Source organism: Penicillium argentinense (genome assembly GCF_028826775.1).
Source record: "Penicillium argentinense strain IBT 30761 chromosome Unknown utg000009l_segment0_segment0, whole genome shotgun sequence".
Classification (NCBI taxonomy): domain Eukaryota; kingdom Fungi; phylum Ascomycota; class Eurotiomycetes; order Eurotiales; family Aspergillaceae; genus Penicillium; species Penicillium argentinense.
In genome coordinates this window covers 1,343,510-1,370,636 of record NW_026622668.1, presented here as the reverse complement: position 1 = coordinate 1,370,636, position 27,127 = coordinate 1,343,510, and the positions used below count along the sequence as shown (strand labels likewise).

General features: G+C 53.2%; 12 protein-coding genes across 12 annotated transcripts; 6 read left to right on the top strand and 6 right to left on the bottom strand.

Moving 5' to 3' along the window:
- Positions 1–592: 592 nt before the first annotated feature.
- Positions 593–3,208, bottom strand: N7532_008115 (uncharacterized protein; the record flags this gene model as incomplete). Its single annotated transcript, XM_056620607.1, has 1 exon — positions 593–3,208. One exon carries the CDS (start codon positions 3,206–3,208, stop codon positions 593–595), a length of 2,616 nt encoding a protein of 871 aa, XP_056471413.1.
- Positions 3,209–4,134: 926 nt separating this feature from the next.
- Positions 4,135–5,939, bottom strand: N7532_008114 (phosphoglycerate mutase-like protein; the record flags this gene model as incomplete). Its single annotated transcript, XM_056620606.1, has 6 exons — positions 4,135–4,916; positions 4,977–5,234; positions 5,294–5,327; positions 5,381–5,509; positions 5,564–5,612; positions 5,671–5,939. Coding segments are annotated over 6 exons (1,521 nt in total), but the record flags the coding sequence as incomplete, so codon positions are not given.
- Positions 5,940–6,397: 458 nt separating this feature from the next.
- N7532_008113 (sphingomyelin phosphodiesterase) lies at positions 6,398–8,475 on the bottom strand (the record flags this gene model as incomplete). The annotated part of the gene is made up of 4 exons (XM_056620605.1): positions 6,398–7,796; positions 7,848–8,125; positions 8,181–8,267; positions 8,335–8,475. 4 exons carry the CDS (start codon positions 8,473–8,475, stop codon positions 6,398–6,400), a joined length of 1,905 nt encoding a protein of 634 aa, XP_056471411.1.
- A 1,298-nt stretch (positions 8,476–9,773) lies between these two features.
- psf3 (DNA replication protein PSF3) lies at positions 9,774–10,697 on the top strand (the record flags this gene model as incomplete). The annotated part of the gene is made up of 6 exons (XM_056620604.1): positions 9,774–9,815; positions 9,917–9,985; positions 10,036–10,094; positions 10,180–10,369; positions 10,450–10,558; positions 10,630–10,697. The coding sequence occupies 6 exons, from the start codon at positions 9,774–9,776 to the stop codon at positions 10,695–10,697; spliced, it is 537 nt and encodes a 178-aa protein (XP_056471410.1).
- A 1,268-nt stretch (positions 10,698–11,965) lies between these two features.
- N7532_008111 (uncharacterized protein) lies at positions 11,966–15,100 on the top strand (the record flags this gene model as incomplete). The annotated part of the gene is made up of 2 exons (XM_056620603.1): positions 11,966–12,661; positions 12,719–15,100. The coding sequence occupies 2 exons, from the start codon at positions 11,966–11,968 to the stop codon at positions 15,098–15,100; spliced, it is 3,078 nt and encodes a 1,025-aa protein (XP_056471409.1).
- Positions 15,101–15,763: 663 nt separating this feature from the next.
- N7532_008110 (uncharacterized protein) lies at positions 15,764–17,224 on the bottom strand (the record flags this gene model as incomplete). The annotated part of the gene is made up of 1 exon (XM_056620602.1): positions 15,764–17,224. The coding sequence occupies one exon, from the start codon at positions 17,222–17,224 to the stop codon at positions 15,764–15,766; it is 1,461 nt and encodes a 486-aa protein (XP_056471408.1).
- Positions 17,225–18,803: 1,579 nt separating this feature from the next.
- N7532_008109 (uncharacterized protein) lies at positions 18,804–19,280 on the top strand (the record flags this gene model as incomplete). Its single annotated transcript, XM_056620601.1, has 1 exon — positions 18,804–19,280. The coding sequence occupies one exon, from the start codon at positions 18,804–18,806 to the stop codon at positions 19,278–19,280; it is 477 nt and encodes a 158-aa protein (XP_056471407.1).
- A 125-nt stretch (positions 19,281–19,405) lies between these two features.
- On the bottom strand, positions 19,406–20,311 carry sod2 (superoxide dismutase sodB; the record flags this gene model as incomplete). The annotated part of the gene is made up of 4 exons (XM_056620600.1): positions 19,406–19,493; positions 19,548–19,615; positions 19,685–20,091; positions 20,185–20,311. The coding sequence occupies 4 exons, from the start codon at positions 20,309–20,311 to the stop codon at positions 19,406–19,408; spliced, it is 690 nt and encodes a 229-aa protein (XP_056471406.1).
- Positions 20,312–20,455: 144 nt separating this feature from the next.
- N7532_008107 (putative G-patch domain protein (TFIP11)) lies at positions 20,456–22,906 on the top strand (the record flags this gene model as incomplete). The annotated part of the gene is made up of 1 exon (XM_056620599.1): positions 20,456–22,906. The coding sequence occupies one exon, from the start codon at positions 20,456–20,458 to the stop codon at positions 22,904–22,906; it is 2,451 nt and encodes an 816-aa protein (XP_056471405.1).
- A 1,003-nt stretch (positions 22,907–23,909) lies between these two features.
- Positions 23,910–24,530, top strand: N7532_008106 (uncharacterized protein; the record flags this gene model as incomplete). The annotated part of the gene is made up of 1 exon (XM_056620598.1): positions 23,910–24,530. One exon carries the CDS (start codon positions 23,910–23,912, stop codon positions 24,528–24,530), a length of 621 nt encoding a protein of 206 aa, XP_056471404.1.
- A 680-nt stretch (positions 24,531–25,210) lies between these two features.
- On the bottom strand, positions 25,211–25,744 carry N7532_008105 (uncharacterized protein; the record flags this gene model as incomplete). The annotated part of the gene is made up of 2 exons (XM_056620597.1): positions 25,211–25,618; positions 25,664–25,744. 2 exons carry the CDS (start codon positions 25,742–25,744, stop codon positions 25,211–25,213), a joined length of 489 nt encoding a protein of 162 aa, XP_056471403.1.
- A 287-nt stretch (positions 25,745–26,031) lies between these two features.
- On the top strand, positions 26,032–27,118 carry N7532_008104 (VIT1/CCC1 transporter family protein; the record flags this gene model as incomplete). Its single annotated transcript, XM_056620596.1, has 3 exons — positions 26,032–26,092; positions 26,171–26,519; positions 26,611–27,118. The coding sequence occupies 3 exons, from the start codon at positions 26,032–26,034 to the stop codon at positions 27,116–27,118; spliced, it is 918 nt and encodes a 305-aa protein (XP_056471402.1).
- Between the last annotated feature and the right edge of the window lie 9 nt (positions 27,119–27,127).

Below are 27,127 nucleotides of genomic sequence, written 5' to 3'. Positions count from 1 at the left end.
ACGTAATCGCTGCAGCTCCACCCGCCAATGCTGCTTAGGTACACTCGCGCCGCGGGTCTCACTTTGGTGCAGCAGCTGTGAGGTGCCTGGGCCGATTCTATATTTATCCCTGCATCCTCGGTCTCGTATCACGACTCCATGTGATGCGCATGCACCCTAATAAATACCTCCTCGGACTTTATATAGGAGCAGTGAATGTCGATCCACATGGTTTTGTCCTTCCTTTGCTCTATGGCCCCCAATCTCAACTGGACGACATGTAAAAATACTACTACTAATGTATAAGACTAGTATGTACTAATGGTGCATGGATCTACTTGTTAAATCAGGTTTTGACACAAATATAAGTCTTGTTTGATGGTCAATACAATGCTCTGCATAACGTGCAAGGATATAATAGCTCCATTCCAGAATTTCAGTCCCAGACTGTGGCAATTGAGGTCAGTTGATGGAAACAACACGTTCCCTTCCTAGATATCACATACGAAAGACACTATTCTACACGGATTTTCCCAAAAAATAAAGACGCCTAGAACGACGACGCTATGAAGAGCAAACAAATCAAACGCTGAAAAAAAAAAAAGGTTTGTACTTAGAAGCGAACGCTCTGTCTCCAACGATCAATGACATCTCGTTGGACAGGGTCGATGGGCTGCCGGGTCATGTTAGGGCCACAGCCACTCGCATAGGTCATGTTGTTGTAGGGATAAACTGGAGGATAGGGCGTTCCGTAGCCATAAGGCTGGGCCATCGGGTATCCTGCTGGTCCCTGGGGGCCCATTTGCATCGGCATAGAATACATGGACGCTCGCTTTGCGACTTGCGGCATCATGCCGTGGTGTTGCGGAAGAACATCGAACGATGACTGATGGCGAGCGACATGGGCAGGACGAGATTGGGGGAGAGCAGCCATGCTCCGCCGCATCTGAAGATTTTTAGCAGTTGCAGGCCGCGAATTGTTTTCCTTTCGCAGGCGGTTGCGTCGTTGCGCAAGTGTCTCCTCTTGCTCAGGCGCCGGCTCCTTGGTTGGCGCAGCTTCCTTGGGTGCAATTCCCGCCCGAGTATCAAACTCGGCCAGGAGATCACTTGTGAAATCGCTTTCCGCTGGATTTTGTCCTCTCAGTCGTCGAAGCCGTTCAGCTAGCGTCTCGGCCTCGACTTCATTGTCACTTTCATTCTCAGGCTTGGGCTCCTCCATCTTGGGCTCAGCTGCGTACACGGTGACGGGCCCTTTTTCAGGCACTGGTTCACCTCGAAGTCGAGCGCGACGAGCACTCAAGGGTTCATTTTCCTCGACCTGGCGCCTTGCCATAAGGCCGATTGGCTGATTGTCATCGTCGGGGTTGGCTTTTTCTGGATAAAGCATAGCCAGAGGAACGTCGTCATCATCAGCAACATTGTGGCCATCCCAAGCCAGAGTCACCGGTCGTCGCCGTCTCTTCTCGCTCTGCTTTTGAGCCATTTCATCTAGCTCGAGCAGCGTAGTACCCATACCCTGTGCTTGGGAAGCAGTGGGCATAGCTGTACGCGTCCGTTGCTTTAATTCGTGTTTTCGCAACTGTAATTCTGCAAGTAATGTGTTTGGCGGTCCGACGTAGTCATCTTCCTCGTCTTCTTCTTCGCCTTCGCCTTCGCCACTTTCCGGGGAATGATCGTCGCTCTCGGTTTCCGTTCCGCTACTGGACCGCTTATCGTGCGACCTGTGATGGTGGTCATCGTTTGTTTGATGTCCAACTCCCGACTGCATGGAGTCCTCGTCGCTCTCCCGGCTCTGTTCCTGGCCCATTATGTGCTGGGAGTTGCGCTGTGGTTGTCCTGGGGGCGGCTTTTTGAGCGTCTTGCGCTTTGCATGACCGTAGACGTGCGAGCCAACGTGGCCAGCGAATGGATGGTCCGTAAAGGCCGAGACAGGGGCATAAGCTGAAGCGTCGAGGATACTATCAAGTGTCGCAACTGCAGAGTCTTGCTTCACGTCTATCTCAAGAGATGCCTTTGGAGGATCAAAGAAGACGCTTGCGCGGAGCTGTTGTGTCACGGTAGACTGCCGTTTGTCCTTTTGATTGTCCTTCGTCTGTGTTTGCTGGGATGCCGTGTGTCTATCTTCGGCGGCAATGGTGTTCATCAGCTGGGTCCGGCGTTTTTCGCGGTCCGCAACTGGCTTGCGAGACAGTTTCGGGGGCAGATTCAACATGCGGGGAACCGGTGCTGGATAATACACCATCTGCTCGCCCGATTGGGGTTCCTTGTACGATTCCGGCTTGGACGCCAGAGGAGGCTGGATGAGCGAGAGGCGTCGCCCGGATTCAGCACGCTCGAGGGGAGAGAAATGAACGCCATCAAAATCGGTGAACAGGGTGCGGGCCTGCTGGAAAGTATCGCCCGATGCGGCCGAGGCCGGCCGCTCGACCTCCTCCGTCGCATGGTGTCCATCATACTGGTTGTTGTACACCTCGCTGGCGTGGCTGTAGATCTGGGGTTGTGGGGCGGGGAGGATCGACAATGGGGGAAGAGCTTGGTCGGCATAGTGGCCATCTTCGCCATGATCAGGCTCGGTCACCTGGGCGAGTCGAGACGCCCCGGATACGGAACGCTGGCGCGTGGAAAAGGTCGATCCATGAGCGGAAGCGACGGTCACCGGGGAGAATGCACCATTCCGCATGATGACTGAGTTTGAAGCTGAGCTGCATGAACGCCTCTTCTGTTCCTGGTCCATCTTGCGGATTTCGCTACCAATGTCCGCCGAACTCGAGCTTAGCCGCTCTGCTGTCAGCTCGAGACGCTCTACATTCCCCGCGTAGGCGCCTTGGATGGATTGGAGATCAGGGATCGGATGGCTCAGGGGGATAGGGAGGTCGCTAGAGGCGCTGCGCAAGGGGGGCTCGGGGGAGGAATGTCGCGCGACAGCTGTATTGAGCGGCGGCATGCGGGAGCTGTTCGATCGCTGATCGCGGGCATGATCGACATCGACCTCGTAGTCATCGTCCTCGACGACGTCGTAGCTGGTCGAGGTCATCGAGCGGATCATCGAGCTCAAGTCCAGGCCCGCCTTATCGGTTGTCCTGGCGGATTCCAGACGGCGTCCTCCGCCCAGGTGATCGGCGTCGCGCAGTTGCTGAAAAGCTCCGTGAGCGGGTGATGAGGCGCGCGAATCGTCGGAGCCGAAGTGGGATGCGACCTCGTCGATCTGGGCGACGGCGTTGTAGGCCATGGTGATTCGATCGGGGTCGCCCTGCGACAGCCGGGCAGTCTTCGGGTAATGGCAGAAGAGCGCGGGCACGAGAGCACGGAGGCGCACCGTACAGTGACCGCGTTCCGAACAAAGGCCTGTGACCGAAAGCAAAGAGAACTTGAGGCAACCCCGGCAGGGGACGTCAGGTCAAAAAGCAAGCGGCGCAGGGACAAGAGCGAAATGAGACAGGAACATCGGTGTGACGAGAAGTTTCGAGGTGTTGGAAAGGTTTTCACCGAAGTGCCGGGCTAAACTTGGGCGTGATACAACGATTTCCCCCTTCATTGGAATGCTTCCCGGAGGCGAAAACAGGGTAACCGGGCCAAGCCACCAGCAACTGCTTAGTGCCTCCATGTCTCGGACCAGTGAAGATGGGGGCTTTCGTGGTTCGAGACACCTGCAGCCCCGTGGTGGATGTTTGGTGGGGGCGCAGGGCACGAGCGTGCGGTCTGGGCTGTTGAGTCCGCTACACTATACATATTGATGCACGACGCTAGTACGATATATGCTACTCTCAGGGTATAGATTGGATGGTTCGCATCGCAGAAGCAGAATCAGGCACAGAGGCTGCCTCTCGACGCTAGCGGCCTGTGAACCTTGGGCGAGCCCAATTCTAAATCCGGATGAAACTATTTATTCGCTGCTGCATCTGTGAGTGGCTCACAAATGTTGTCCGCCCTGACAATAATATATTTCCAAGCGCAGTCGGGATCAGCTTGGATTTACACCCACACCTCAAAAAGGGATTTCAGGGAGCTTTTGATCAATAGAATTTACATGACTCCTATGCCTTGAGGGTCGCCTTTTTTCGCAAAAAGTCCACGTATGCAGAAAAAAAGGCATATGTTCTCCGCAGACCCACCACTAATGTGAAGCCGCAGCACCATGACTGATGAAAGAATGAATCAAGGCTTGACGAAGGTCAAAAAGTCCAGTGATAGATCGGTGAAGAAACTAGCCCCCGCCACAGTTTCAGGGTAGCCAGGCGAAGTCACAATGCAGTAATCAGTAAAGTTGCCTGCTACCCGACTCTTCTTGATCAACGCCACATACTCGGACAAGAGACAACTCTTTCCCGGTCCATCGTGGCAACCCACAATGGGATAGACCGCATCGTTGAACAGGACCCGAATATATGGGCCACCAGACGAGTGGTGACTCGACCCCGAGCCACAATCGAGCACTTCAAACGTGACCGTGCCACGCATCGTGATAAAGTGGGCAATTTGATAAAGATGATGGGCCGGGATGTGGGTGTCGGGGAGAGGATCCTCGTGGTCGAAGACACCCATGGAGGCCGTCATCTCCGCAATCTGATTATCGTTTAAAAACGCCATGATCAAATTGGGGACTGTGAAGTCATTTCCGCCAGCTTCGATGCCGGTTTGACCGGGCCCCTTGATGAGCAGTTCCGTCAGACTCTCGAGGAAAGGGAGGAAGAGTACGGGGGCGGGCCCGTCTGCACCAGGTCCGACGCTGTAGTAATAACTCAGATCCTGCGAGTAGGCATAGTTGCGCAGCTCGTCCTCGGTGAATACTCCGCACCACGGGCTGAGGTTACCGGTGATCTGACTTTCATACCCGCACAGGTATGGGAAGAAGAGGATGTCGGTCTCGTCGAAGGTGAGGTTGCCGCTCACCAGTGAGTTGATGCGCTTGAGAGCCTTAGGGACCCAAGTGGCATCGACTAGGAAAAGGAAAGTGGTCAGCTTGGAACCATGCGCCACGAGATCATCTCACCACGTACAGTCTGTGAATTTGTTGCCGCCGCTTGAAATAGAGGAGAATTCTGGGCACGCATCTGAAGGCCCGAGCGAGTTGCCAATGGCATTTACAGAGCCAGTCGAGTTGACGCTGACGACTGTCCCATAAGCATCAGCAAACTCGTAGAGGTAGCCGTTGACAAAGGCCCGGGCGGTCTGGACTACTCGTGACTCGTTGATCGGATTCTGATATTGATTGGCCCAGACAAAGAAAGGGTTGCCATCCTCATAGAAATCGGGATCTACAACATGTTAGAAGAAAAAAAAAAATGACATTTCGGGGGATTTGGCGAAACCTTACAGCGAGCCCGGAGCTGGTAGCCAAGATCGCTAGCCTGCAAATGATGAGCTTCGTTCTAGCAACTGCGAACCGAATTGTCTATCATACCTCTTTCCATCCCGTCATAGACTCCTGGGCAATTTGAAGGGTTGGATTAGTCAGTATTGGACTCCAGACTTTGATGAAAGATAGCGAACCACGAGCATCAAAACCAGTGCCATTGACAGCAATTTGGATCTATGCATTCTTGTGAGCAAATCGAATGATCTACGGGAGTACGAGAGTACGAACCTTGTCCTGAATCCCCACCCAACTATTATACGAGCCTGGATCGGGAAATCTAGAAAAAAGAAGACTTAGCGAGTAATCTCGACTTCGTCATACAGACCATCCCTTACCTGCTACCGTGTCTCACGACGTAAGCCGCCTGTTGCACCGTGCACTTTTCAGGCACACTGTTGTCCACCCCATTGACATTCGGTCCCGCAAAGTATGGGGTGTTGCCACCCGAGTACTGCAGAGGGTTCTGAACTGTCTTGCTTGAAGGGAAGACAATGTCATTAGCGGGGGCCAACACCGCAGCATGGCCCGTGTGGCTGCCAGCAGCAGCGAAGAGACAACGCTCATTTTGATGGAGTTCGCCATGCTGAAATTGATTGATGAACCCCCTGTGACGATATACATAGCGATCATGCAACATTATATACCCTAAGGTAGTCCTTCGATCGACGAAATACCTGGGCATGCGTTAGCCTCGCCGGATAGCCGCTATTAGCGTCAACAGGAGCCGATAGATCCCCCGAGCCTATTACTGGCCCAAGTGGCGGAGCAATCACGCCGTGGTTATTCAACCGAGATAAGCCGAGAAGAAAGCTGCGCTGTGGCTCATCTAGAAGTTCATTTTCTCTGATGGCTAGATGCCATGGACACGTTAATTCGATCCAAATCTCAACGCGACTAGAATTCAAATCCAATAGTTGTATGCTTTTCAGAACGTGCTTAGGGGTCCACAGTCGAATATTGATTTTATTTGGCTGGGCTATTGCTGTAGCCACTCTGACCACAATAAATTTTCATTATTTAGATATATGAATGCACAGTAAAGTGTTATGGGAGCCGATGCAATCATGAGGAAGTCGTGTTGGCCGTCTTATCCAGAAAGTCTGAGCCCAGCTTTGTCAGTGCTGACGATTTCAGCGCAGAAACACTCCTCTGGAAGTCGGCAAAGACGGCCGTAATGGTCGACTGGCCACATGCACTCTCTTGATGCTTAGCAGTGCTCGTGGTATCTCGCTTCTTGAAATTGATGCCTGGCGAAATGGTCACACAGTTATACTGTGACTCGGCCGCCCGCAATTGACAAATCTCCTCAGTCTTGCAATCGCCTGAACACAATTCGACCTTCCACCCGCGAGTCTTGCGCGCAATATAATCTTGGAATACCGAGTCCTCCTTTTCGAAGACCGCGGTGATATTGTGCCAGAACGCGGGTGTGAGCTCGGCGGCACTATCGGTGATGGCTGGTTCAACCAGAGAGCCATAGGCTTCCTTCGCGGAGTAGTACTTCTCCCACTTAGGATTCGATTGATATGCTGGATTCGACATGTTTGCAATGTACACAGTGAAGTCCAGGATGCCAAAGGTCACCGGGTCCACTGAATAGACACGGAAAGTAGGGTTCCCCGATGTAGGTGTCAAGGCCGGTGCAATATACGACATCATGGTCGCTGTGTTGGCATTCTGGTCGGTGTAATTGGAGTACGAGATTTCGAATTCGTCCTTGTGGGTATGGCCGTAGAAGGCAGCAGCGATAGTGGCGTCATAACGTTGGATGATCTGGTTGAAGTAGTTGGATCCGTCGTGGAAAGCATCACCAGAGCCCATGGGCATATGGCCCAGAAGCCAGACTCGTTCCCCTGCGGCTTCGGCCGCGCTGAGCTCAGTAACAAGCCATCTCAACTGACTATTGGGGTCGGTTTCCATGGTTTCCTCGTACAGCCAGAAATTCTCCTTGTAGTAGAAGTTGGTGTTGAACGAGATGATGCGTAGGTTGCTGCCGGGATGTTTGACCGAGTAAGAGCCGTAGTTGTCGGCGGTGGTTGCGGCTTCGGATCCAATCCATTGACTCCAGCCCGAGGAGAGAGTGTCGTAGACCCACTGGCTGTCAATCGTGGTGTCAATAGCAGCTGGTGGAAACGAGTTGACAGGGGCCGCATCGTGGTTTCCAACAACACCGTAAACCTTGTTCAGATAGGATGGCATCCGAGTCTTGTAGGCATCGTTGAGGTCGTTTGTAACCTCGGTTTCATTGACAAGCCAAACAGCACCCTCGACCACATCGCCAGTAAAGATGGTAAATGAGGCATCAGGGACTAAGTGCTCAATGGCCCCGTACATGCTCTCTTCCAAAGTCAGCGGCGAATCGCAGTTCGAGTTTCCATATCCACCAGCAGGGAAACTTGTATTTCCTGGGGCATCGGATTCGGTGTATGGGCGGCAACAAATGTTTTTCGTGCAGTTGTAGCTGGACCGATTAGCAAATGAGCAACGAGGACAAGAAAATTCAATCGCATACTTTGCACCGGTCTCATAAGAGAGATCAACATGGATGTCGCTAATGTGCACAACCTGAATAGGAGTCTCTCCGCTGGGCGATGGTCGAGACGCGTTGGAAGGCTTCGCAGAGGGGAACTCCACCGTGTGTTCGGTCACGTCGGGAGAATCGCATAGTCCAAAAACGGTCGAGCAGAAAAGCGTTGCAGTCTTGGACGGAATATGCATGTTTCGCAGATCATGCGCGAGAATCGGCCCTTCGCGAGAGATTGCGCCCTCGCAGACATCCTTATCCTCAACCTGGCTGGATGTCAGAGTGGTTTATGGGTAACTGAAAGAAAGACGAGGGACTGACACTTGCCAACACACAAACGTCGGTAATCACATCCACGAAAGCATCGTTGCCCAAATGGGCCAGTCCTTGCAAAACGCCAAGTAGTGCCTATGTTTCGGAAGTTCAGCGACAGGAGTCTTCAGAAGATCAGTTTGATTTTCAGAAATTGACCGACCTCGCATGCGCCACAAGTAAATGCATTTTCAATGTCGGATAAAATGTCGCTCACGGTGCTCTTCTTGACTAGCTCTCCCTCCGGTGAAGCGAAGGCAACGCCGAGAAGACCCGCAGCTGTAATCCACCGCAATAGAAGCATCGCGAATTCCGCAGTGTTGGTGTTGCCAAAGAGGCCTTGATGGCGATCATCCGATTCCCGCGAGGTTGCGCGACGCTCACTTTAAAGCGCGTAGAGTTGTCGAAGTATAGTTTAAGCTTTGCCTGGCCCGCGTGGATTAATTTCCCTGTCTTGCATTCAGGCTGAGCCAAGCAACAAAATCTCCTGGCTCCATGGCACGTTGATCTCTTTTGAGCAATGATTGACTGCGGCCTCTAAGCGAAGCGGAGTTCAAGGCATCTCGAAACGTCACTCTCCCGCACGAATTCTGCAGATCGCTGGACAGCAATTTGGGTCTTCAGGGTCACTAATGGTGGATAAAACGTCTTAGCTTGCAATTGCTAACACGGATTCTCCGAGAGCGTCCGGTTGGTGCCGTATGGAGACGCTAAGAGACAGTCTATCCCCTGAAGAACGCGAGTTGGGTCCAGCGCAAACGGGGAACTTGCCCCTTTTGATGCGCTATCGCAGTGCTAGGCAGGCCGTTTTCTCTCCAGCCGGCTACTCTATGGTACGCTAAAAAGCCGATAACGCTGATCGCGGTCTTTATTTAGCTCTGGATTTCTTCGGAAAACGGGCGACTTTCATGGTGGAGATATGAAGACTTCGTCGTCTCCGTCACCATCAACCAGCATCGCCATCCACGAACGGTATTCATATCGGCAACTCTCAGTCCTTGTTGAAAGATAGTAGCAATTGTAAGGTGGCTTTTGTCATATGCACTTGGAATCATAGAGGTTTCTTTTTTTTACTTTTTGATCTCAGGCAAGGAAAGCTAGAGTGAGGGGTATCTGTTTTGTTGTAATTCAAAGGAAGATTGCTTGTATTCCTTCTGGACAGAAAACTTGAGGGTTCATATACACAAGCGACCTCCAGATTGATTTCCAATCAAAGCTGGTAATTCCGTGAGGTTAGGAATTGATTCCGTTACGATACGACATATCACAACATGTTTAACTGTTTGACGACCAAGTTTTGTGTGCGAGGTAAACACGTCCAACACCCTACACTACAGTACGAAGGATTAGAGTGAAAGTAACCAAAAAAACGGCAGATCGGTCAGGGTCTTTAAAAAAGATTGGTCAATCAAATGGACTTCAAGTTGCTCCGGCGCGATCAGGCGTCAAGGCCATCAATCACACCCGATTAGGAAGCCTCGCACCCCCACACACGTGACCACGCGCGTCTTTGGATGGCGGAACGCGCGAGTCGACCACCCTCGACCGGCTGCCAGCGACAGGGCATCGCGACCGGTTTCGCGACTCAACCAATGCGCCAAGATGTCGTACTATGACGTTGATTCCATATTGACCGATGCGCAGGTAAATTTGACTCGCAGAGCTGCCCTCGCCCTCGCCCTCGAATCCGTGTTCCACTCCGTGACGGCTTCACAACACCAGCAGCTAACACCCGTTGCACACAGAAACTGCCCTGCACATTCGAGCTCGAGGTGCCAGGTCTAGGTATTCTCGAAGGCAACCCGGGTGAAGATGTGCGTTGCCCAGCTGCACGACATTGTCTTCCATTGCTCACCCAGTCCAGATTAAACCGGGGACCCGCATCGATCTTCCATTATGGTTGGGTGAGATGCTTTCCATCGGGTGAGATTGTCCCTCAAAGATCATTTTACCCTAATACCAGATCAAAGCCTGTTTTGGGAGCGATTTTGACCCTGAAGGTTTCTAGAGCACGACTGGGGACGTCCCGTCTGGTGACCCTCGACATGCCGCCTGCGCTGTCGGAGCGAGTGATGAATGCACTGAAAGCAGACCCTCGAACCGTTGACCTGCGTGCCTTGGCACCCCACTTCTACAGCCTGAGCGAACGGATTCTGGAACTATTCGAAGAAGAGGAGATGGTTGACGTGTTGACCGAGGTAGGCCATTGACTGCAGCCCCGGCAGGTCGAGAAAGGCTGCAACCGAGTGGGCAGGTATAATAACTATTGTCCGTCTAGACCTTTAAGAGGCGGGCGGCCGAAATCTCCGACCATGCCCATAACCCGCGTGGCGCCGTTGGTGATGGAGTGGATTTCCTCCGCGGGCTGGACGAGACGGAACGTCAGCGTAAGTTTGCGTTGCATGGACTATTGCCCCCTGAAGGCTACTACTGGAACGGGGAAACTGACAGGTCACAGTGTTCCGAGCGGCTCACGACCGGGCGAAAGAGATGCGAGTGTGGTCTGGGGAGGCGAAGAAGAAATGATAGGTGCGGTGGCGCGGACACGGGCTGAGCTGTGCTCGTCCCAAGAGGTCCAAGTACTACTGCTACAAGTAGTACACATTACCATTAGTCGCAAAACGAAGTTGCCTCCCACAATAGGGGCAGTGGATCTATCAAGCGAACCTTGTCTGAATGAATTAATGACGATCACCGAAGGATTTTATCCTATCTCTACATACTGAAATTGCTGGTTGTCCTACTGCCGTGGGTTGGTACATATTCGAATAACGGACCGGTGCTAGACTCGGTTAAAAGAATGGATGATTGGAGTTCCATCACATCCTCATCACATTTGACGGCAGTTGGCGTATCGCGTTTGTGACAGGGCAGAAGTCGTACTTTGGCCGGTGGCACACGGTGGGGTGGGCCACGCGACGGCGTTGCTTTTTCTCCGGCGGTTCAAGGTTGACTTCGGTCCAAACTATATAGATACGATGTGGATATCCATTTCGTATACCTGAGTCTTAACTCGATAGTCGCATGTAACTACAGTATGTCGCACACCCGTACCTGAGGGTATCGTCAGCATTGGATGGTGGAGAAGTGACGCATTTCGCCGACCCGAGCGAGGGGATAGCTGAAACCCGACTCCACGGACGCCTTCCGATTGGGGCGCAGATGGGCTGGATGTCAGGGCGATCGCTCCGATCCTTCTAGCTGCTTGGGGTACAGCGGGGGCTGGGAATGAGGCAAAGTCAAAAAAGCTCATTCTTCCATTCCCGTCAGCGTGCGCATTCCGGTCGTCTCCCAGTACCGCAACAATCATGCGTGCTTCCTAATAACAACCGGGAAGCACCCGCTGTAATCACCAACGCTGCAGTTACCTGAGGGTACACTGCGCGAATGACTCCATCGACCACGGCACTGGCCTCGGATATACTCATCACAATCCCCTGTGATCCCTCACCTCGACACTCAATACCTCTCGCCCCTGCACTCGACTAGTGGCTCGAACCTTTCGACTGCCCCCACAGGTTCGGGCGAGCCCCTTCGGATTGCTTTTTGCACCCACTCCCCATCTGCTTCCCTCGCTTCCTGCAGACGGTTCTTCCCAACCTCAGGATCATCCAATACATTGTCTGGCGATCGCCCAATCGCGGCAGGGCGGCGACCATATCCGTGCCTCTAATTGTCCGATGCCAGTGGAGGACTCCACGCCGGGTATTGACTTTACTGAGCCCTGATTGCGCAGGACGCAGACGGCATCGCAAACGGGTGATCCGCATCGCATTAAAGCATGCACCGCGGCCATGGACGCCGCAAAGGACCAAAACCCACCGCGCAGCTCGGCCGCTCCCTCGCGGCAGTCGCAGCCCAGCGTATATCATTCTGAGACTGCCCCATCCGCCCGCAGTGCTTCCTCCACACGTCGCGCCAGCAGTAAGCCCCTTCCGTCTCATGTCTCTCGCAAAACAAAGCATTCATCAGGACTGACTCCCGACATTTTCGGCGCAGACCAGACAGACCGTCCGCAACATCCATCGCTCACTCGTGTCAAGGGCAGAATCAACATGAATACCCCACCACAGATGAGTCCTGAAAGGTCCTGGTTGAAGGACCAGTCGCCAGTGCGCCCTGGGACGGGCACACCCCCTCGATCAACAAGTAAGTACTGGTTCTACCCAATGTTGTCAATGATCCTGAGCGGGGTGGTGGGGAGAGCCGAACTGACTTTCGAACTCCCGATAGAAACCCCGGAAAGTGGTACGCCCACTTTGGTGAACCCGGCATCTAGTCTACTCCAAGATCTCTTGAAGGAACAACGCGCCCATCGCACCTCTCGCGGGCCCGCATCCGAAAATTGGGATGGCAGCCGTCCCAGGACGCCCGAGAACCGCAGAGTCCAGGAGGACACGGCATCGGAGAAATCGCAAAAACCGAAGGATGTGCTCGGGACTACATCTCGGGAACAGCCGAAGGAGATGGGCGTCCGAGAGATGGATCAGGTGGGTCCCTCGGTAGAACCGCTCGATCGATTAACACAAAACTGACCCCTGGTTCAGTACGTTTCGAAAATCACCAAGCTCAACTTCGACCTGAAGCTGGAAATCTTCCACCGCACCCAGCAGATGGGAACCATGGAGAAAAAACTGGCTCGGATGCAGGAGATGGAGGAGGAGCTGCAACAGATGCAGAAACTCGAAGAAGAAGTGGTGGAGCTGCGTGCAGTGAACAAGCACAATCGCAGTCTGCAGGAGTTGAATGATCAGCTTCGCGAGGAATTGCAGAAACGAGACCAAGCTGTCACCGAAGCGGTGCAGCTCATTTGCCAGCTGGAAGCCAAGGTTGATGCTTTGGAGATGGGCAGGCCTATTTCACAGATATCTCTCAGCCGACTGGTTCTGGACGGGCCTAATACAACCTCCCCAAAATCCAAAGCGGCCCTAGAGATTCCCGAGCGCACATCATCCAGGCGCGCTTCGTTGAAATCGCCTGATTCACGCACCCTCAATAAAGCTCCATCGTTCTTGCGCGCAGACAACAAAAGCACCGCTACCTTGCGCAGTCTTTATGCTCCAGAGGTGAACGAGTCTCACTCTGCTTTGAGTGAACTGACCACGTCGGAGAGCTATCACACCATGAACGAAATACTGGATTCAGAATCGCCGAGATTGAGCGTCCTGAGTGAGTGCAGCGAGTTGCAACCGTACGACACCCCTATCAAATGGGGTCAATTCGACCAGCTGGATCTTCCTGTTCGCAAGGCTCCACCATCCACGAGCACATTCGACAGCTATATCCCTCCGGCCGAGAAAGAGAAACAGAACAATGGCGAATCGATTGACCCGTGGACGGAGTCGGGGCCGGATATGTCGCAAACCATTATCAGACGACGCATGGATCGACCCTCGTCAGATGCCTCCAAGCTTCCCCCTGCTCCGTTCAACCTTTATTCAGCCAAGCCCGCAGGGCGCTCACGGCTGGACGAATCCGTCTTTGGTGGTGCGAGACTACCACCCACGCCGGATACTATGAGCACAGCTCATGTAGCCGGCCGCAACGGCTCGAACGGCAGCATGGCCGCCTCGGCGCGACGGAGCCCCAAAGCTCAGCAAGACCAGTGGGCCGTCGGTCGTCCCCTCGAACGTCATCGCTCGGCTGATGAACTTTCGACTCGGACTCGCCGCAGCTTCAATGGTAGCGACGTTACGGGCAGTATGCAGACCAACTGCAGCGACACTCCTCGTCTTGGAGTGCTGAGCCATGATGAATCGCCGACAATCTATCCGTTCAACACAGTTGCTTCGAAGGCCAGTGAACTTCTTGGCCCCGGTAGCCCCAACAATCCAGCCATGGAAACGTCCGGTGGCCATTTTCGTCGAAACAGCAGAGATAGCAAAGAAGCAGCAGCAGCAGCAGCAGCAGCCCCATCTGTGCCGCCCTACCAAACCCCTACCAAGACTGTCAGACAGGCGAAGTCAATGGAAAGCGAATCATCACCACCGTTGACGCCCCAGGAATGGATTGCTGCAGCAAAGCAAGGTCCTCGGTCTCGCAAGGAGCGCGCTCATGGTCTCCATATTGACCAGGACGAACGCGAAGATGAGCTACCTCATAATGTTATCAGCCAGGCGGCTTTTCATGACGATGGTAGTGTCGACTCATATCCCATGGAAACTGATGCCCCGGGCATTCCAACTCTGGATATGGCTACTCTGAACATACTTGAACAGCCGATCGCTGAGGCACCCGAGGTACCTGGACCTGTACCGAAGCCTGAGGCAGAGCAACGACGGCGCTTCAGCTTCCGTCCTGCTTTCCTGAATCCTGCGCATACTCCTCGACGCCTCCAACATCCATCTACTGCACCTGACTTGACGGATGAGGAGGACGAGGGTGCTCCGTCGCCCATCATCCCCAAAACGAGGAATATGGGAGGTGCAGCCCGGCGTCCTATGTCGCAGATCATCACCAACTCGGCCGAACTCTACTCTAACGTCCCTGCCCCAATTGCCCCAAGCGCAGGCTTCGTAAACGAAAACCATGTTCACAAGTCTTTCCATCAATCTTTGATGGAGACCCGTGAGGGACACGCAGCCCTTCCAAACGCATCGGCCACAATTGCTGGACGCCCAACGACATCGCATAGCGCGGACCACAAACGTCGCAGCTCCCTTGGCATTCTTGGATGGATGAAGGGCATGGGTGGCAAGCGCTTGGAGCATGGACCTTCTGATGTGGTCGACAAATTCCCTGAGTTTGTCAAGGATACGCGCCCTATCTCGCGCCTCACGCACGAGAGCAGTCGGTTCACATTGGGTCGGCCTGGGACCCCGGAATCAATGGATGCACCCGTTGTCCGTCCCCGGTCAGAGTTGACCTCACACTCTGACGATCAATCTCGTCGGCCGCGCTACATGGGCCGCCGTGCTCGCAGAGCTTAATTGTCGACAAACATTCTGACGCTGCCTCATTGCCCTCGTCCCCACTTTGTATTTCTATGATACCCACCTTTCATACGAGGCAGCGTCGGGAATTTGACTATCGACTCAAGGGCCTAGCCCTCCTTTCCAAACTCAGTGAACAGGAACAAGTGATGGCTTTGTACACTTTCATTTATTGTAACGAAGTGCCATGATTCCGAAAACTTTCTGCTGGCCGGGAAGAACTGATTTAGCAAATGGGTTATGGGAATGTCTAAACTGCATATTTAGCGAACCAAGGGGGTGGGTGTTGGTTACGTGCTAGTTTTTGAATGTATTCTCAGAGTTTTTCTTTGAACATCTCAGTTTGCTTTTCAATCAGAATTACCCAGGCTTTAGCTTGCCCTCACAAAACCTCCAAGGGAAAGAAAGACTCCATATCGACGAGTTCAAGTATGCATCCTCTATCATCATTGCGCCTTGTTTCTCTTTCTCCTTTTATATCCGTTGCTAAAGTCCATAACTTTTTGGCATCCTGGCCAACTTCTCACCCGTAACTCCATTAATCACCTTTCATCATCAAAACGCCAAATCGCAAAAACCACAAAACAATCACATAATACACGAATTGAAAAAAATCAGAACCGCTTCGCAGGAGAGTGTAAGAAGCTTCAGTCTTTACTGCTAGTACCAACTATTTCCTTTCTCACCCAACTTTTTCTTTTGAGGATTGAGAGAGATTACTCGTTGGCCAGGAAGCGCATCGGCAGTGAAAGCGGCCTCGAAAATACTCGCGATCCCACGTTTTGCATAGTGCGGATGGTGGAATGCATCGTAGTCGTCGCGTAGTCCATTGATAGCACCCCACTCCGGAACATGGGGACTTGTGCCATCGCCCAAATCAGTCCAGCGTGTCACGACAATAGCCTGCTTAAACATGACACTGCGCGGGTCACTGCGGTCCTCGGAAAGTTTTACCTCGATGAGATATTCTGTTGGACACTCGGGACAGCGACGCATGGGCCGACAGAATCCGCAAAGGGTCGTTAGGGAATTCGGGTCGAAGTGCTGCCCCTTCCACCGATCCTTGACTTTATGCTCCACTCCCTGGAGGCCACCCGTTTGCCTCGGGCTGGGGATATGACCGAGCGCACACTTGCAGGCGGGCATTAGTTCGCCGTCGCGCCAGTGCGCACAGGCGGAGAAGTAGGGCCAGTAGTCGTCACGAGAGAAAAGAAGTAGTCGCTGTGACGATGGCGGGAGATCTGGTGCCGCGAAAGTCTGACTGGTAACTTTCATCAAGAGTCGGCCATCATGGATGTGAAAGCGTGAGCTAAATGACCACCCGTCTCGTTGCCAGCGCCGACCCATATCCTCCGCGGGAATACCGTATTTCGGACCGAATCTTCGCGAGCGCATCACGAGCTGAACAAATGAAAATGGAAGCATCCTGCCCTGGGTGATGCGATGTCGTGGTGGCGGGTTCAACGCGTTATACGCATTGGCACAGTTGAATAGCGGGTTGATAACATGCGAGGGCTTGATACGTTCCTGGCCCTCCTGCGTGCGCCGATGGTATCGTGCGCATGGGAAACAGAGCAAGTGGTGCGGAAGCGATTGATCAATCCGTATCAGAAACTCAAGCTTATGCTCGTAGTTCTGCGTCGCATCCAGAGCCAGGAAATACCTCGGTCCCAAACGACGGTACAGCGTAATCGTCGCAATCGCCAAGCTCGCCGCATCAGCAGGATTCAGATACCAAGCAATTCGAGCCCACAGCCTCGGCGGCAACTTCATTATATCCCCCTCCCCGGGTTCCCGATGCTCATTATTCTCCCCCGCAGGCCCGTACCCATCGTCCGGATCCAACAAGCCCAACGAGTGAATGATAGTAGTATAGTCGCGGCGTTCACCCAATTGCGTATCGACATTCGCGTGCATCTGCTTATACTTCTCACGATGCGCCTGCAAAGGTGCGAGATCCGGCATCGGAGGCGGTTCGTCGACGCTGGGACGTGCGGCCAGCCGCAGGTCGGTCGTCGATCGACTGCCCTTCCGGAGGGTTTGACGGGATTTCTTGGGGCGCAGCGCATTGGCGAACATGGACCGGAAGCCCTGCTTCTGTCCCGGGCTGTCGGCCGACATGGTGGGTGGTGAACTGGGGGTTGCGGTGTCTGTGGCTTCGAGGATGGCCCTGCTGGGCGATCATGAAGACCCTTGGTGACGCGCTTACGTGACGGCCCGCATCGGCCCGGTCGAGCCACATCTGTGGCTGTTCTATATATAGTGGAGCTGGGAGTGCTCTTTTATGTTTGTATTGCTGTCAATTCGTCTCATGGTTATTTACACTTTCTCTAGACTTCAGTTCGAAGTAATTGCTGGGGCTAGGCATGGTGCTTTAGAATTGGAAGAGTGGGGAACTGGACTATCGTCTACTAGTTCTACTACCTAGTCGTTCTGCACAACCTTTCAATATACACCATGGCAGCCGATAAAAATTCAGCTAATATCAGCACTACTACCAAAACAAAAGTCTTTTTAACTTTGGTGTATTGTGCAGTCTTTCATGTGGGACCGATAAAACGGTACTTGGCATACCTTATGCGGGGCTTTTCCATAGTTCGGTTCTCATCTCTTCCTAAATTAGGGTACGTAGATTGATCGCCTCAGTAAATTCCTTTCAAATAGATGTGAACTGAACGGTATGTTTACTATTAAGGGGACTTTTTCCCTTCAAGCCTTCGTGGTCCGGTTCATTGATTCCCATTGCGCCGAGCAAAGCATCTTCCGGACATCAATGATGCCTGCAAGGAATCCGCGGCCCCCCTCCCCCCCCTCCCCGGGCATTTTCACTTACTTTGACCCATAAATTCCCAAGTTCTCCAGATGAGGCCCCGCCCCAGACTAAACCAAACACCTTTTTTACTTCTCTTGCAATAGCACCGCAAGATGTCATCGAATAGTCCAATCGTCCCGTTCTCGTAACCTCGGTTTCTGGGGCCGTGACTGATCTCCCCGAGAACCTCCCAGAAGCAGCTCGGAATGCGGACACAGAATTTATTGTTGACGACTGGATGTCGGAGTACAACATGGCTATTCACGGAAGTAGCAAGGTTGACAATGCCAAGAATCACGATGCCGAAGCCGCCTATGAGCACACTTTCATTTGAGACACTTGTACCAGCTTTTTCAGATCTAGCCCGGTGGGGTATCAAGATGGCAGTCAATGCAAGTCTTCCGACACCAAGAAGCTATACAGCCGTGGAAGCGCTGGTCCAATCGAAAAGACTAGACCTAACTGTCGCCTGGGTTCAAGGCGAAGAGGTGTTGGACTTGGTTCAGAGATGCCAGCAATCTGTCGTCGACTTCCAGAATATAATTACTGGCCAGTTTCTGAGCGAGTGCGAGTTCGAACCTATTTACACACAATGCTATCTTGGATCTTGGGGTATCTGTGAACCCTGAGACATGGCGCTGATATTGTGATTTGTGGTCGCGTGGCAGATGCTTCGTCGACGATGGCGGCAACTGCATACTGACATGGAAGGCAAGTTACTTCCCTAAACAACTTCCGCATAGCCTCATTGGGGGTCGTCTCATTGAATGCTCAACATACGTCACTGGTGGAATCCATACAGTATCCAAGTCGTTTCCCATGGGTATTTGACCTCTTCTCAATTTTCCTATTGCAACGATTCTACACGATGGTCCATTTCTGATCGAAATGCACGAGGTTCCCGGCCGCAATGGCCAAGTCACGATTGAAAAATGCAGATCTCAACTCCTCTATGGGATTCAGGGTAAAAGGTACTACAACTCCGATGTCGTTGCCATCATCGATCAGATCCAATTCGAGTTGACAGCACCCAACGCTGTCTATGTTCACAATATCAAATGGGATAAACCACCCGCGGCTACTAAAGTGGGCATTACGGCCAAAGGTGGCTTTCAAGCAGAAGTCCACTACTTTGCAGTGGGCTTGGATATCGAAGAAAAAGCCGCTTTGCCTGAGCGTCAGCTTCAATACTATCTTGATGATTGCCCGCTTCTCCCAGTTCAATCAAAGTCACCGTCTCAGGCTGTGCCAAATCCAAACCGGCACCTCAAGACGAAGCTACTGTCGACATTCGAATCTTTTCCCAGGCGAAAAACGAAGACGATTTATCACCAAACAAGTTCCTACGCCCCTGCTGGAACCTAATCCTGTTTACCTATCCGGTATGAGCAGAAACACTGCATGGTATTAATCGAATTTAGTACACATGCTAAAATACATGATATAGTCGAGGTATCTTAGGTTGCGTAGAAACTATTGTGTACATCCGTTTAAGCGAAGCGCTTCTCGGCGGCCTTCCAGTTGATAACCTCCCAGATGGCCTTGAAGTACTCGGCCTTGCGGTTCTGGTAGTCGAGGCTAGAGAGATAGTCAGTAAGCTGGTCTCAGACTTGGGGGACAAGAGGTTCTTACTAGTAGGCGTGCTCCCAGGCGTCAATACCCAGAAGGGGCTGGTACTGGCCAACAACCGGGTCCTGGTTCTGTTCAAAGTGTCAGTAGCTGAAAATCATTGTCATAATGACTTTCGCGCTGAGTTTGCCATCACTTACGGCGTAGGTGCGGATGCTGATCTGGCCGGTCTGCTGGTCCTTGACGAGCCAAGCCCAGCCACTGCCCTGGATTCCGGCGAGAGCAGTGTTCATCTTGTTCTGGAACTCGCTGAGACTACCATAGGTGCTGTCGATGGCCTGGGCCAGGGCACCAGAGGGTGCCTCACCACCACCGGCGCTCTTGGGAGCAAGGTTCTCCCAGAAGAGGGTGTGGTTGAGGTGACCACCACCGTTGAAGTTGATGGCGGGCTTCAGAGCGATCTGGGCAGAGATATCGCCCTTGTGCTGAGCCTCTTGGAGCTGCTCAATAGCGTTGTTGTAGTTGGTGACATAGGTGTTGTGATGGTTCTTGTGGTGGAGCTCCATGATTTTGCCGGAGATCGACGGCTCAAGGGCACCATAGTCGTCTAAGAATTATGTTAGTGTCTCGTTGCTCCTCGTGAGATGTACTTGACTTTGAGAACAGACATCCCGGGGTAACCGGGGCCAGCTCGACTTACAGGAGAGGTCGGGCAGAGTAGCTTTGCCGCGGGCAAAGGTCATGCCCGCAGCGCCAGACTTGAAGGAAGCCGAAGCTCCCGAGCGGAGAGCAACGCGGGCAGAGCTGGAGAAGAGAGCAGCAGCCATTGTGGAATGTAGGTGTCTTTAGTTGGGGTGAGGGAAGAGTATACAGGGGATGTTCAATTGAAGTGAAAAAGAATGGGTAAGAGAGGGAGACCCAGAGCTATGAAGTAACCGAGCTTAACGTCATCTTGTTTTCGTCGGTCGGCCATGAGTTTCTCCGACCCGCCGTCTCCACGTGAATTTCACGAAGCTTTACAAGCTCCGCGACTACAAGATCATTTACCCCCCACAGCCTTCAATTTGCGGCGCAAGCGTGAAGCCATGGAGTCGCCTTCGCCTCTATATTCCGGCCAAAAGCGCAAAGTCGACGACATGACCTCCTCAAACGAAGAAGACGCGCGCCCGACCACCGGCTTCCGTGGTTTCGCCCGAGCCCGCGATCGCTCTGAATCACCTCCTACAATGGCCGGTCTAGGTAGCGGCTCTCGCAAGCCTTGGGGCCAAACGGCTAATTCAGCAGCTGCACCACCCCGAGGCGGGATGGCCGGTCGCGGTGGAAAGCTCGCGGGAGGCAACTCGTTTGCTGCGAGAATGATGGCAAAAATGGGCTATAAAGAAGGGCAGGGTCTTGGATCTAGTGGCCAGGGTATCGTCAAACCTATTGAAGCCCAGGCACGTCCGACAGGAGCCGGTCTCGGTGCGGTTCGCGAGAAGACCAAACAAACGCGCGATGAAGAGAAACGAGAAGCTGCGCGCCGCGGCGAGACGATCGAAGATAGCTCGGACGAAGAGAAGCGACAGCGCCGAAAGAAGAAGACAGAACGCAAAACAGAGAGTCGCAGCGGAACGGGCACTCCAGTCGCACGCGCCAAGCCTAAATACCGGACAGCACGAGAGATCGAGACCGATATGGAAGGATTGGAGGTGCCGAATGTCCTCAAATTTCTTGTTGATGCCACGGGCAAGGAACAACGAGTGTTGACATCGACAGCTGGCTTGATGAGCTCACAACAGTTCGTGACTCAGGAAGAGGGAGAGGCCTTGAAAATTGCACGACGTGCTCGGACGGACCTGGAAGCTTTCGCGGATGAATGGAAGGGCTTGACCGAACGGAAAAAGTTCGTTGAGATCGAAGAGACACAAATTATTGACGAACTGGATTCGTACCAGGCCCGAGTCGACCGTCTTACCGGGTTGGTTGCTGCCGTTCAGAAGTTGGACATCTTTGAACACAATGAAAACATCACGTCCAAGTTCGATGAGATGACTGAAAAGCTTGAGGCCATGGAGTTGAAGTATCGCGACGTCATTGATGAATATCGACTGGCAGAAACTGCCGTGGCTGCAATTCACCCTCTCTTCCGGCAGGCTATGGAGGAGTGGGAGCCTCTTCAAAATCCTACATTCCTTGTCTCCAATATCAGTCGCCTCCAGCCGCTCCTTTCTCGCCGGAACGAGAAAGACGAAATCCGACAGCGACAATCTACATCACCTTACGAAACGATGATATATTCATTATGGTTACCGCGCGTGCGCTCAGCACTGATGAATGACTGGGACGTTCATGACCCTTCAGCTGCAACAAACCTGGTTGTGGCCTGGAAAGCGATTGTCCCACCATTCGCATTTGCAAATCTTCTCGACCAGTCTGTTGTACCGAAGCTCAGCGGCGCCTTGAAAGAATGGAAGCCCCGAAGCAGTCGACGACACGCCTCCGAGCATGACGGTCATTTCCCATGGTGGCTATTCACTTGGTTACAATACCTGGATGACCGACACACCAACCCTAGGCAACCGACAGGTCTCATGTCGGATGCCAAGCGCAAGTTCCGCGTGGTTTTGGATTCCTGGAGCCTGCGCCGGGGCCTGGTGAATGGCATCGAGCTGTGGCGAGATGCATTAGGGTCGGAGTTTGACGTATGCTTGCGCAATCACCTGCTTCCGCGCCTTGCACGTCATCTCCGCGAAGACTTCGTTGTAAATCCGCAAGATCAAGATTTGACAGCATTAGAGGACGTCCTACGTTGGAAGGACTTCTTCAAGCCCCAGGTGATGGGAATGCTATTAGTGTCCGACTTCTTCCCCAAGTGGCACGAAATCCTATATATATGGCTCACCAATGACCCTAACCATGAGGAAGTCGGCGAGTGGTTTTCGTGGTGGCAGACTCAGATCCCGGCGGAGATCAACGAGCTCACGATGGTTGAGGACGAGTGGAACAAGGGTCTGCAGACTATGGATCACGCCTTGAACCTCGGAGATCGCGCCGCGGCCGAGTTACCGCGCCCCGAGCTCCCGACGCAATCATCGCTTCCCACCCGACAGGATGCTGTGGCTGAGGCAACCGCAGCAGCAGCAGCAGCATCAACCACCGCCCCCTCTCATGTCAAGTCCCGGGCCGTCAACGAAGAACCCTCGTTCAAAGATATTGTGGAGAGCTGGTGTATGGAGCAGGGTCTCATCATCTTGCCGCTCCGCGAAGCACACGCGCAGACCGGCCAGCCGCTCTTCCGCATCACCGCAAGCGCCACCGGCAAAGGCGGCGTGGTCGCATACTTGCAAGGCGACGTGGTGTGGGTTCAGAACAAGAAAGCCAAGGAGCTTTGGGAACCGATGGGCTTGGAGGATCAGTTGGTCGGGCGTGCCGAGGGCCGATAGGGCCTCCCACCCACCGCATCGAATACAGTTCATATTTTATGTTTAGATGGCTAGAGTTTGATTACGACGATATACCCAAAATTGCATCACCCCATTCATGCATCCGCATCTGGCAGTCCTTGGAGACCCTACCTGACAATAGTGTACCCCAAAGCACATACTACTGTACAATAGGTACACACACTGCTGCGCGGTGACGTGGACCTCGTTTTCCCTGCAACAGGCTGAGGCGACCCACCTAGGCACCTTTTCGACCCACCGCCAGTCTGGGGGCCAATTTATTATTGTATCGTCTCATCGCTCATCCCGCCATGCCAATCTTACCAAAAGTGTCAAAAAGTGCGAATAACTTTGATTACATGGTTTGTCTCATCACCCACAGTGAAACGGGCACCACCTCGGTTATATTGCCATCACTTTTGAAAGGGCCGGGATCTATACTGGGTTCATACAAGAAACCTGCCCGGGCGTCATTGCCTCTCAACGCAAGCCAAGAGCTCCCAAGAAGCTCCAAGAAGCAAGTCAGCTCAAGTCGCCATTTCCCGATCGTCATGCTGTTTCCTTGTTTTGTGCTACGCTGGGCTTTGCAGCTCAACCAGTGACCCTGCGGCTCCTCGTCTCCGGTTCCCCAACTTTCTTGGCACAGGGGCTGCCTGCTGGCTCCTCTGGGGGCCACGATGTCGTTATTGGTCGCCTGAGTCGATCCAAGTCCTGCTGGAGGCGATGCAACCCCCACCGAGGGCGCGGTGTACAAATCATGTTTGGGCCTCAGTGCCGGCCGGAGCACACGCTTTAGAAAATGTATGGGGCTTGATTAATTTTAGATAATTCAGCCTTGAGTAAACTCTCGGCAGCGAGCTGGCATTTGACAATATATAAGAGCCTTGCATCACGCAGCAGCAGCCCCAACTCTTCCCCTACAGGTTTCTGAGCTTCTGAAGAGGGAAAAAAAAACCCTCACTCTATCCGAGTCCACCCCACTATCATCAGCCCTACAGCCATAATGCAAGCAAAGACACTCGCTGCTCTCCTCTTCGCCAGCCTGGCCACGGCAGCCCCACAAGATTCCGACGCCACTTTGGTAGGAACAAACACCGGTGACTCTGGCGATGCGGTGCTAGGCATCCCGACCAAGGTTGCGAGCGAGTTGTACTCGGCTCTGCCCACCTCCGACCAGAATGAGCTGAGGACCAACCCGGCCGCCATCTCCTCTATCTGGAACGAATACGCAACCAACACCGAGTGGCTCTCCAGCCTGCCCTCGGATGCGCAGAGCTGGGCCAGCGACGCTAAGTCCTCGGCATCGGAGTGGCTCTCTTCTTCTGGCTTGGGAACTGCCTCGGCCACGACCACCTCTACCGATACCACGACCTTGATAGGCTCTTCTGCCACATCTACCAACCCTAGCTCCAGCTCCGGTTCTAGCTCTGGCTCCAGCTCCGGTAGCTCCACCGCGAGCACCACGGACTCGTCTGAGAGTGGTTCTTCTACTACTGCCAGCGAGAGTGCTAGCGGTACTGGTGGTAGCGAGACCTCGACCGCAGGCGCCCCGGCCGCTACTGGTGGTATCGCGTTCAGCCTGGCCGGAGCTGCTGGTGTTCTGGGTATCGCTCTTGCGCTGTAAGAAGGGACGAGGAGTGTATATCAGTTGATCGTCTCCGGTCCCGTCAGATCGTTTCACAACCTTGGAAGTTAAGGACTATATACCTGTCTAATCTGGGCGCTGTGCCTTGGGATAGTAGTTTCGGTCTCCTTTCTGTCCATGTTTGATCGGAGTTGGTCTCACTTCGCTGTATTTACGATTTTTCTTTTGGTGATTCCCCATGCATCAGTCTTACGATCACGACAATACATACGTATCTAGTATCCAAGGGTATTTCCGGGCTCCCACAGATCCCGACTGTTCATTGTTCTGTGTTTAATGATTGCGTAACGTTTCATGTTTCACCCGTAGACATTGCAGAAGCCGCTTTGTCTCGAGAATTCCGTGTTACAAGCCAACAAAACACCTGGTCTCGCGGGTAGCTACTCAGTTTTATGTAGTAAACAACCATCGGAGACGCCACTCAGGGAGGCCGAAAGGCGAAAATAAAGCCGACGCTAATGAACTGGCCGATGACCAATGGTCAGAGCGCCACCAGGACGATCATCCACTCTCTTCTAAGTCGACCACCCCCGTTACTAAGTACAAGCGACGTGGTCCACGACAAAGACATCCCAAGTGGACCGCCAAGGCGTGCTCGGCATATTCATCGATCCAGCGGAATCCGGAACCAGTAACTCCGAGCCCTACCACCATCTTAGTCAGCCGGCCTGGTGAGCGGATCTTGGAAGGTGACGCAGCCAAGTGGAGCCATCCCGGGGCGATCGCCCATTGCAGCCAACCAGAAACGCGGCAAAGGTCAGCAGCATCGAGTTCACCAATCGCGCGGGCTGGATTTGTCGTCGCCTGCTCGCAACGGCTGCCCGTCGGCGTCTCATTCGTCTTTGCTTCTTTCCAACGGAGTCGTAGCGTTCGGCCTGATCGCGGACGCTGACCTTTGACTGCGCTGTCATTGGTGCTGCGCCCATCAAGACGCCTGCATCTCCATTTTTTTTCGCCGGCTTCGATTGCGCTAGACGATGGAGTCTAGCATTTTTTTCCAGAGTGAATGAGAGCCGGTGAGGCGGCCAGGCGGCGCGTAGAGAGTTATAAGGGACGTGCGTGGTCTTCTGGAATTGTCAGATCAGCAAGAATTACTTTGCTTTTGCAGATACATCGACTTCTCTGTACTTCGTCAGATGCATTGTTCCTTTGTTGTTCTCTCCATCATCCCGAGACGGGTTCCACGACTCCATTGAAGCCTGCTTTTTAGGCAAACCTCCCTCTCCCCTTTTATCTTTGCTCGGTGCCTCTTGTCTTCTTCCATCTTCCTCTCAATTTCCCCCTGGCATTACACCTGCCTTCGTGTAAACGGACCTTGACGTCAGATACACTTGCCACACACCCTGCATCGACGTGTATTGCGTGATAATCTGTCGAGCTTGGCCGCGACTCTATCATCTCCGAGCGGCCCTCAGGACTGGAACGCGTCCCCAATCAAGACTGAAGAAGCCGGAAACGATCAATCAACAGTTCCGGCATCATGGCTCTTCTCTTCCTCAAGCAGAAGCTGTTCCCCACACAGCAATCCAACAAGCTCTCCAGTACGTCTTCCCCCGCAATTGTACTTGCTTTTCAAAAGCAACAGCACAACGGTTAGTTACTGACCCAGTTCTGTAAAGATAAACCCCTCCTCGCCCGCACCGATGACGACGATACCCTCCGCGGCGGCGACTCAGATCAGGACATTGAATCGCAACGCTCATACGACACTTTTGGCCGATGCATCAGCCGTGACGATTCCACCCACAGCGGTGGCAGCAACAGCAGCTCTCGGTCGCGCGTCGACCCGCGCATCATCTCCGATGCCATTCTCGGTCTTTCCGACGGCTTGACCGTGCCTTTTGCTCTGAGTGCGGGTCTTTCTGCGCTGGGCAATACCAAGGTTGTTGTGTTGGGTGGTCTCGCTGAATTGGCTGCGGGTGCAATCTCCATGGGACTTGGTGGATATGTGGGAGCAAAGAGTGAAGCGTAAGTTTATTTAAAGAATGACCCCGTGCCTATATCATATGATATCGTATGATATAGTGGTTGTGCAGTTACTGACGAGGATCCCCTGCAGCGAATCATATCAAGCCACAGTCCGCGAAACACAGGCGCTAATCAAGTCTGATTCACAAGAGACCCAAGCCATGGTGCGCGAGACTTTTGCTCCCTACGGCCTGTCGTTGACAGCCATCGAAGACATCACACGGGACCTGCATGTTTCGCAGGATCGATTGCTCGAGTTCTTGCTGGCTTTCCACCACCGTGAATCGGAGCCCGACTGCAACCAGGCCTGGATCTCGGCTCTCACCTTAGCTCTGGGTTACTTTGTTGGTGGATTCATCCCGCTAATCCCGTACTTCATTGTGTCGCAAGTCATTACCGCCTTGTACTGGAGTATCGGTGTGATGGGTGTGACCCTGTTTGTTTTCGGATACATCAAGACTTGCGTTGTCCGTGGATGGCGCGGACACGACAATATCGTTGCTGGTATCTGGGGTGGTGTGCAGATGTGCTTCGTCGGTGGTGTTGCTGCCGGCGCAGCGATTGCTCTGGTGCGCCTGATTGACACGGGTAATGTTTAATAAAGCATT